Source organism: Prorops nasuta, unplaced genomic scaffold (genome assembly GCF_024137725.1).
Source record: "Prorops nasuta isolate Cenicafe-Biocafe unplaced genomic scaffold, Cenicafe_Pnas_1.2 PNAS00048, whole genome shotgun sequence".
Lineage (NCBI taxonomy): Eukaryota > Metazoa > Arthropoda > Insecta > Hymenoptera > Bethylidae > Prorops > Prorops nasuta.
Genome location: NW_027116845.1, coordinates 362,815 through 372,783, shown reverse-complemented (window position 1 = coordinate 372,783; position 9,969 = coordinate 362,815). Strand labels below are relative to the sequence as shown.

The 9,969-nt window shown below is 39.0% G+C and overlaps 1 protein-coding gene across 1 annotated transcript; it reads left to right on the top strand.

Moving 5' to 3' along the window:
• Positions 1-8,332: 8,332 nt before the first annotated feature.
• On the top strand, positions 8,333-9,002 carry LOC136784140 (uncharacterized). Its single transcript, XM_066744658.1, has 2 exons — positions 8,333-8,702; positions 8,769-9,002. The coding sequence occupies exons 1-2, from the start codon at positions 8,501-8,503 to the stop codon at positions 8,924-8,926; spliced, it is 360 nt and encodes a 119-aa protein (XP_066600755.1). The 5' UTR covers positions 8,333-8,500; the 3' UTR covers positions 8,927-9,002.
• The last annotated feature ends 967 nt before the right edge of the window (positions 9,003-9,969 follow it).

Below are 9,969 nucleotides of genomic sequence, written 5' to 3'. Positions count from 1 at the left end.
GAACGAGACATTCAAGCCGATAGTCGAACCATTGAAGAAACTCGTTTCGCAAACGGAGGATAACACAAATAATAATAGTTCGTTTGTCAAATACAACGATAAATTGAAGAGGGGAGCCTACTTCACATCGACACCGCATAAACGAGCAAAGAATCTTAGTAGTAGTAATATTAGTGAAACTATTACGAATCCATTGGATTTCATGACCGACGACGACGACGACGACGAGTCTTCTATAACCGATCAACCGTCGCCCGATTCAAAAAAAAGTTTGCTAGAAAAATTAAATGTTGATGAAAAACAGGAACCAGGCTTGTTTCAACATGTCTTTCAACATATTAAATTACATCCGATCCCTGGCAAGTATATTAAATTACTTCTGACTGATAGGGAGAACTTGATTGATCATGCTTTTGGACCTCGTTATGAAGATGATCAACTGACGCTTGGTAAATGTAAATTTGAAATAAGTCATGAGGGAGATATTATTCTCGATAAGAAGTTATACACCGGTACAAGAGGTACTTATGAACTAATTTTCATGAGAGAACCCAATCGAGCCATTATAGAACCCGACGATTTGGAACGATACAAGAGTATTCTCAATCAAACTAAAGCGCATAAACTGTTAAACGATAGTCTAAAACAAATCAAAGGTAATAGAGGTGCAAAATATACAGAAATTATGAAACCATTGCTATTGGGAAAACCTATTTTACCACCTTATCGGTTACCATCAACATCACGCGCAAGAAAATCGTCAACTTCTGACGCGTCAACATCGGGCGCAAGTAAACCGTCTAGCGCAAGTAAACCGTCGGGCGCAAGTAAACCGTCAGGCGCAGCATCAACAGCATCGAAAAAAAGGGGTAAAGGACTAATGCGTGTCACCGAGGGACCAATCAACTACGTACATTGGAACGATCCGAATGAATTGATCGAACGTTTGAGACTTTTGATCGCGTCGGTGGCTGCCGGTAATACGAGTCATCACAACGAGATACAGTCGATAATCGAGGAGTTGCGCGAGGAGGATCTCATCGTATAAAGAAAGTTGCACGTTACACTCTTACCTCAGTGTAATATCAACGTCTTTCGGTAGTACGAGGTAAAAAAAAAAAAAATTAAATGTCTGATTCCTGCTGTTGTGAAATTTGCATTTGTTTAACATACATCGTAGAATGTTTACTCTCGACATTACGAGCCATCAAAAAGAGGAATAATAGCGAGGAAAAAGAGACTGATTTTTGAAATACAAAGTAGTGCATTTGAAATGTCGATAAATAAATTTGGAATTGGACTGGATGGTGAGAGTAGGAAACACGAACCCAATTTAGAGCATTTACTGCTTGAATTCAAGCAATATCTGACAATGGCATTGAATACACATAATGAACAATTTGAGAAAAAGATGGACCAAATTTTTCAAACAATTTGCGAAAAATTGGATGATAAAGTGAGTAAAAGAGATCTGGAAAGAGCAATACTTAGCAACACTTTTCATTAGGAATTTCGAAAAAAAAAAAAAAATGAGCAAAGAAAAGATACAGTTGGTGGAGGAGCTCCACGCACCGGCGAGGATAAATTTTCCACGCAGAAGAGTCATCGTGCGCGGCTTCGACGATCTCTGGCAGGCCGATCTTGTTGATATGCGCAATTACGTCGATGCGGGTCACCAGTACATTCTCACTGTAATCGATACCCTCTCGAAATACGCTTGGGCGGTGGCATTGAAGACCAAGAGCGGCGGAGAAGTGACGACGGCAATGACGAGAATCCTACTGAAGGACGGCAGATGTCCGAAAAATTTACAGACCGACAACGGCAAGGAGTTTTACAATAGTGACTTTCGGGCGTTGATGAGGAAACGCGGGATAAATCACTACTCGACCTACAGCGTGATGAAAGCGTCGATAGTCGAGCGCTGGAATCGTACGTTGAAGACGGAAATGTGGAAACGATTTACGTTGAACGGTAATTACAAGTGGCGCGCTATGCTGCAAGAGTTGGTGGACGCGTACAATGCGCGAAAGCATCGTACCACGGGAATGCGTCCCGTGGATGTGAAACCCGAGCATGCAGATAAGCTACTCAAGACAGTATACAGTAACATCAAGGTCGCAGGTCGTGCCAAGTTCAAAGTCGGCGATTTCGTACGAATCAGTAAATACAAGCAGATGTTCGCCAAAGGCTACACGCCAAATTGGACGACCGAAATATTCGAGGTGGCGAAAGTGCAGAGTACCAATCCCGCTACGTATCTCCTCAAGGATTCCAGGGGCACGCAACTGTTGGGTGGATTTTACGAATACGAGCTTTCGAAAACCATCAATCCCGATGTGTATCTGGTGGAGAGAGTATTGCGCAGAAAGGGCGAAAAAGTGTTCGTTAAGTGGCTGGGATTCGACAGTACGCACAATTCCTGGATAAATAAGAGCAATGTTTTATAAAAACTTTTATTAAGATGTATCAAAATATAGAATAAATACATAAATAACTAAATAAAGCGAATAAATAAAAACAATAAATAAATTATAATTTTAGACTATAATGTCCCCAGGGTAGAGTCGCCGCGGTGTCGGGTGTAACGAAACGCTTGTCGTCGTACGGACTGAGGGCGACCTTCCGCTGACTGATCGAGAAAACTCGGTGCAGCTTCGATCTTATTAAATTTTGACTGCGAGACTGTACGGTGAAATTGTTCAAACAATCCTTGTAGTCGTCAAATGTTATATTTCTATCGATAACGTAACCTTTGACACCTTTGGCTTTTTTGGTAATTCTCGCACAGTCCTGCACCTTGAAAGTATACATTTTTGCCCTCAGTCCTACGAACTCGGTCATGATACGACCATTGTTCTCGTCCTTCATCAGACCGGGTATCTTTTTGTTGACGCGTGGCAAGTCATACCGATTATCGTCAGGATAATCGCTGGTGTCGAATCGCGCGAGATCGCGTTTCATGACCGAGTAAACGTCGTCGCACTCGACACTGTATATCAGACTGTCCGTGTCGGTATACATCGCTCTACATTTACCGCCGAATGTAGGAAGCATATAGTCATAGTGAAATTCATACAAGCAAATTTTTGAAATATCTAAAATACTCATTCCCACGTAAATGGGTTTATCAAATTTCGCGGACAATTTCGATAATTGAATCGCGACCAAATTCTCCTTGAAAATCGCGAGACTGTGAAAATTCGGTTTGGAAATCAGGCTTTCCGCCCCGTATCTTCCCTCCCACTTGGTTGCGAGCCTCACGTTAACCCTATTCCTCACGTTCTCCATTGTTTTACCGAAAACCGCGTTGTTCATCAATTTGAAGAGATTCTTCTCAAATTCATTGGTGGACGCGGTGCGCAAACGCGTGTTCAGCTCGATGTAATCGCGTAGCCAGGTGGACTGTTGAAACTTTAAACCACGATGTATACGCTTCAGTACCAGTCCATTACGCATACATTGTTGCAGAGCGCGATAATGTATTACGTAACGGGTCTTATCGTTTAAAGTGGCCAGCAGCTTCTCCTGGCTAGCGCCCGGCGGTTTCTCGCGCACCATGCAGAACGGTAGGTCCGCGTGTTTGTCGTGAAGCTCGCGCGGATACTCCAAATCGACCTCCAAAATATAACCCTCGGGATGATCCGTGGGTATAGCGGAGACATCGAGATTGGCAGCGTCCTCGATCCATAGGAATCCATGGGTGGGCAGCGGCTGACACATTGCCCACCCATACAGATTGTTTACGTCGTAATACATGAGATATTTCGACGGTTCCGCCGGATCGTAGTCCCGCATGTACCGATTGTTGGCCCTCTCGTAACGATGGGAGCACTGACTCAAACCACCGCGTATACCGCGCTCTACGAACAGCAACATATCCACGTCCGTGAAAAGCTCCAGCCTGATTCCCGTATGCTTCAACATCGCGTCCCAGGTGAAGCCCGGTAGCGTATAATAATGGGCTGGATCCAACTCATAATTTAGCATGCAACTATCGCGAAAACTTTCGAAAACATCGGCCAACAATAGGACATCGGTCTTCAAGTACAGGTCACTGTACTCCCCAAGTGTGCGCATGTGGAATTTGGTCCATACCTCTACGGCATGATTGTATGCTTCCTCGCTGATATCGCTGTCGGTCAGTCTGTTGTGAAACGACTGGCGCGGTGGTAAAGCCGTCTCTTCCAATCTAGCCGCACTATCTACATAGTCGTAAGGAAAAATACCTTTCCTCGTAAGCAAGTCGAACTGCTCGACGCTCAATTCCGAAAATTGTGACCTCAAATTTGTCAGTTGAGATTCCGCCAAGTACGAGCTCAATTTGTTCAAACTGGAGGCCATAAATTTGAACGAATCGATAAATCTCAACTGTATATTATATTTTCGCAAATATTTGGTAAATGAAATGTATTTTTCCTTATGTACAGGCAGCAGATATACCGATCCCTCGTACAAATTAGCGATCGTCTCGAAGATAAAATGCGAATCATAGCCGGATAAATTGTGAAAAATTACTGGAATGACATGCGAATCTTTGAAATTTAAATTACAATTATTGTGAGCCGGTCCTCTGTATCTGCCGGTCAGATGATCGTGATCGCGAATTCGTAGTTGATTCGGAAGAAACGGCTTTTTGCATATATGACAATTGGGGTCATTATAGTGACGCAATTGTTCGCTAAGACTAAGATTATGCATGGGCACGATAGTACTTAGCGTCTCGCTCGCGATGCGCGCAATGTTCTCGAGCTCGCGTACGAACCATTCGATGCAGTCGGCACCCCGACGAGCGTCGTACCTCGAGAGTGACGCATCGCGAGCACTTTTTAAATAATAGCCTACACTAATAGGTTCATGTCTCTGATAAATATCACTACTACTACTACTACTGTTCGATTGTTCAACTTTCAATAATATGCACTCGAGATCCGCGTATACGACGAATGGCGCTCGTTCCCCATTTTTGATGTTCTTGAAGGAAACCCAGCGATCCTCGGCTTTGCTCGGCAACATCAAGCGGAGATTATCGTTGAGCTGCGCGCAATCCTGCTCGTGCGACTCGAGCCTCTCCACTGTGCGGAAGTAGTGGAGACATCTAAAAAATTTAATATAAAACATATGCAGTTATATTTGTATTTTTTCAGTATTATTATTATTATTATTAATACATACCGATCGCATACATAATGAGCATTTTCTCTCTTGGTGAATTGGCTTCGCACCAGTCTCGAGAGATTCCTTATGCACATAAAATGTGCAGCTCCCTGTTCATCGTTGACGAGAAGAAGATTAGCATGCCTCGATCTCTTCTTCTTCGTCACCTGAAGAGGCACAATTCTGCTTTTTGCGTCGCTATTTTGCTCTTCATTCTCCAAGGTGAAGATGTTCACCGACACGTCGTTATCCACCTCGAATTTCGGAATCTGTTTTAGCGTAGTCGGAAAGGTTAGGCTACCGACGTCTAAAACCGTCCGAAAATGTGGATAAGAGGACGTGCGCTTTGGATTAGCCGTAGGTTTTGCCGGATAGAGTGCCGCCGTCACGGACCACGCGAAACATGCATTATCACTGGTTTCTAAATTTATCAGAGCTTTCCTACTCGTGATAGCGGATGGTAGATTAATTTTACAACCCGCGTGGAACGGGTTAAAACGATTAATGTTAACTAGTAAATAATGAATTTTGTGCAAAGTCCATCCACTATCACGCTCTTGAAATTCACTTAATTTTTGTATAATAACGTCTAAAATGTTTTTCCTATACCAATCACTAAAATTATCAGTCTTATGCAATGTAGCATTAGTCGTACTAATGTTTTTATCATCACTCTGGTCCTTAGAGATGAATTGTCCGTTAAATACACAATTAACCTTAACACTATTTGCACTAACAAATACCTTATCTATACGCGTACGCACTAATACTTCCGCGTCTACTAAAAAATCCTTAGGCTCTATATAATTACTATTAACTACCATGCCGCTGCATATTCGACTTCGAAACGCCGAATCAAGCTCCTCCCAGGTAAGTCCTTGTACGTCATTGCTACAACCAGCCCCTGATTTAATATAATTCAATTCTCTCTGCGCTCGTAGCAACAGACACTTTATACACGCGATTTCGGCGAAATTCTTCTGACGCGTTCCAACGGGTAAAGCTCGATCCGCGCTGCTCAATCGTCGAATATGCTCGCGACATTCCAGTACCCACGCGTCGTACTCATTCGCACTATTAATTGTAAAAAATTTTCTTCGCAATTCCGTCGACATTTTGTGTGTTTCTTAAAGAAATGACTATGTCATACGGTGAACAACAACAACAATAAATTAATAATTGCGAATGCGTCTCTCGCGAAGAGTAACGCTTATATATATATCGAATAGAGAATGGAAGTAGGGGTATCTACACATCCCATTGTTTCGTCTGAGATGCATACTAACATTGATATACATTGTTTTTTTCAGAAGTCTTTTATTCCTTTATATATTGATCATATACAGATTTCATATAGTAGACATTTTGCAGTGAACATATACCATAATGATTCATACACTTGGGTAACGGTGGTTCGAAATTTTTACTCCATCCAAGACAAAATTTACCCCACTCACACTCCTTCGCATTGTATATATTTTCTAAGTTGCAAATTTTTCTCAACCAATCATATTTCTCCCGTCCTTTCACGAAAATCCAATCCTCTCCCTCGTACGACGTTACATACTTTCTTATTACATCTTTATGCTTGTAATAAGGTGAATGACCGTCGGTCCAATTGAATCCATGTCGATTAAAATAAAGCCAACTTTAAAAAAGAAAAAAAATTATATACAAAACATTACATTTAAAAAAAAAAAAATACTTACTCATTCTGTTCTCTCTCGAGATCGCTCAACCAAGCTTCTTGAAATGGTGGTGAAAATACATTGTGATACACTTCATTATCACGCAACACCGCAAATTCTTTAACTATAAAACTCTTGTCGGTCAATACAAAACCTTGAAAATCAACGAATGTCGGTGTCATTATCGTCAGTCGCTCGATGCAATACTGAACGATCTTTTTTTTTTTTTTTTGTTACATTTAAGAAAGTTTAATGTTTTTTTTAGGAGGGGATATTTTCTAAGAATTTTTTTCCCATTGTTAGTTTCTTCGGAAAAAAATATCTTCCAGAGATTAAGACTCCTTATCGAATGTATTTTTTTCCCATTGTTAGTTTCTTCGGAAAAAAAAAATATCTTCCAGAGATTAAGAAACAATGGACTCCTTATCGAATGTAACTTTATATTTTTAAAAAATCTTTCTCTCTCTACGGAGATATTTCTTCGGAGATGCTTCATTTCAGTTTTTATCTTCGTCGAGAATAGCGCAACAATGCATAGAATAACTCACATAATGGATATAGAAGGTTTCTTAGTTTATAAAAAAGAACTTAAATATAAAGATATAGCTATAATTGATTTAAAAAGTAATCAAATTTCTTACGCATCTTTTCGTTTGCGTGACAGTATGAAAAACCTTAGTGAAAAAGACAAAAAAACTGTGTGGTTTTTGCTAAATATGGTGCATGGTATAAAATACAGTGATACGGGATTCGAGAAATACGAGCAGGAGGATGTGGAAGATTTTATTAGAGGTTGCCTAACGTGCGAGAATCCCGTAGTAGCCTACAAGGGAGGGAACATTGAAAAAAATCTATTGAATAGGATGAATGTGGATAATATTAATTTAGAAGTGTATGGTTGCCCTAAGTTTAAGGATTTAATTGAATTATATGATTTTGAAAAAACACCGTGCAATTTACACGTTCGAGAGAAGAACTTGAACAATGAACGTATCCACTGCCCGTACGAGGAGGTGTCAGTTTTTGCCAAGTGGATACAATCAAAAATGTGACTCTTTAAAATTCATCGGAGGAATAAAGAGGGGAAAACAAGTCCTCGCAGCCTCATTCAATGTTACAACATCGTCGGTGACAGTAAGAAAAAATGAGCTGCGAAAAGTGTAAATTAATCATGATTCAAGAGGATATTGTTCCTCTTTCACCCACTCTTCCCAGAGAATTGACAGAGGAATACGTCAATCGAATTAACGATTTCTTCAATCGTTACTTCGAAGAGTATGAACGGAAACTGCACCATTATTTGCATAAAAACTGTAAGTATTTATTTAATATTTTTATATTTATTATTTGTTTGTATTTTTTTTTCTTCAAAAAATAAAGTGAAGAAAGACGAAGAGACTGAGGAAAAAGATATTGAGTCAAAGGAGACGAAGAAGGAAGAAGATAAAGAGGAGAAAAAAATAGAGGAGGAGGAAAAAGATATTGAGTCGAAGAAGGAAGAAGAAGAAGATAAAGAGGAGAAAAAAATAGAGGAGGAGGAAGAATGTAAGTATTAACTTTATCTTTTTTACCTTTTCATAATTATTACCTGTTTGTATTTTTAAATTAAAGTGAAGAAAGACGAAGAGACCGGGGAAGATATTGAGTCAAAGGAGATGAAGAAGGAAGAAGAAAAAAATAAAGTGAAGAAAGACGAAGAGACTGAGGAAAAAGATATTGAGTCAAAGGAGACGAAGAAGGAAGAAGATAAAGAGGAGAAAAAAATAGAGGAGGAGGAGGAGGAAAAAGATATTGAGTCGAAGCAGACGAAGAAGGAAGAAGAAGATAAAGAGGAGAAAAAAATAGAGGAGGAAGAATGTAAGTATTAACTTTATCTTTTTTACCTTTTCATAATTATTACCTGTTTGTATTTTTAAATTAAAGTGAAGAAAGACGAAGAGAAACAGACCGGGGAAGATATTGAGTCAAAGGAGATGAAGAAGGAAGAGGAGAAAAAAATAGAGGAGGAGGAAAAAGATAATGTGTCAAAGCAGACTAAGAAGGAAGATGAATCACCAAATTTCTTTTTCTTTTATTATTAAATTTTTATAGAATAGTTTAAAAATTATTGTAGAAATATTATTAAAAATATATATTAATTTTATTTAAAAAACTACAACGATTGTTCAACTAGCAAACCCCTGCTCCTCAACCTTGAATTCACGTGAAAAACGTTATCATCCAAAGTATGGACGAGGTAGTAGAAGAGGAGGAGGAGGCTGTTAATAGCTATTGTGAAATGGAGAAATCTAATACGTATTGATAGAGAAAATAATAATAATTATACATTTCGTATTGAGCTTACATCTCTACCATTCTCAGTCTACCGAGTTTGCTTGACGTGACAGTTTCAACAAGAAAAAAAATGGGTGCAATTAAATTGTACAGATTAACTACTGAACAAAATATTGAACAAAATATTGAAAACATTCAGAATATGGATGAATTTGTGGAGGAAGAAGAAGAAGAAGTAGATTTGGAAGGAGATTGGGGTGAAGTGAATAACAACGCGTTGACCGCGATTGTCAGAATGTTGAGGAAGAAGCTTCAGCGGCAAAAATCAACATCAAATATTGATGATGATGATGATGATGATGATGATGATGAGGCTAATCTATTAGATTATAGTAGTGAAGTAGAGTGGGAGCCAGAAATTTGGGAATAAATTTCTCCAGAAAATGTAATACGGTTCGACGAGGATAATGACGTTCTCCAACAATCGGTAAGAATCGATGAAAAAAAAAAAACTATCAAGTGCTTGGATAAGTAGTATAATTTTTCCTAATTTTTTTTTTCTCGTAGATGATACCGCTCCTACTACTGCTACTCTCACTACCACTTCATTTTTATAATATTTTATTATTATTAAATTCAATTATAACTTTTTTTTTATGTATGTTATTAAAAATATATTTATAAATTTTAATTAAAATAACAAAAAAATATCGTTCATTTCACAACCTCAAAATTCTATTTCTCCTTCTCCTTCTATTATTATTATTATTATTATTAACGTTCGTCGTATCAGGTCTCTATTGAAATTCTCTTTGACTGCGTTCCGCTTCTCGGATAGGAGGCTAATATG

Coding starts and splice junctions, on each gene's coding strand:
- LOC136784140 (XM_066744658.1), top strand. CDS start 8,501: ATGAAGAAGGAAGAAGAAAAAAATAAAGTGAAGAAAGACGAAGAGACT. Junction 8,703..8,768: donor AAAAATAGAGGAGGAAGAAT/GTAAGTATTAAC, acceptor TTTAAATTAAAG/TGAAGAAAGACGAAGAGAAA.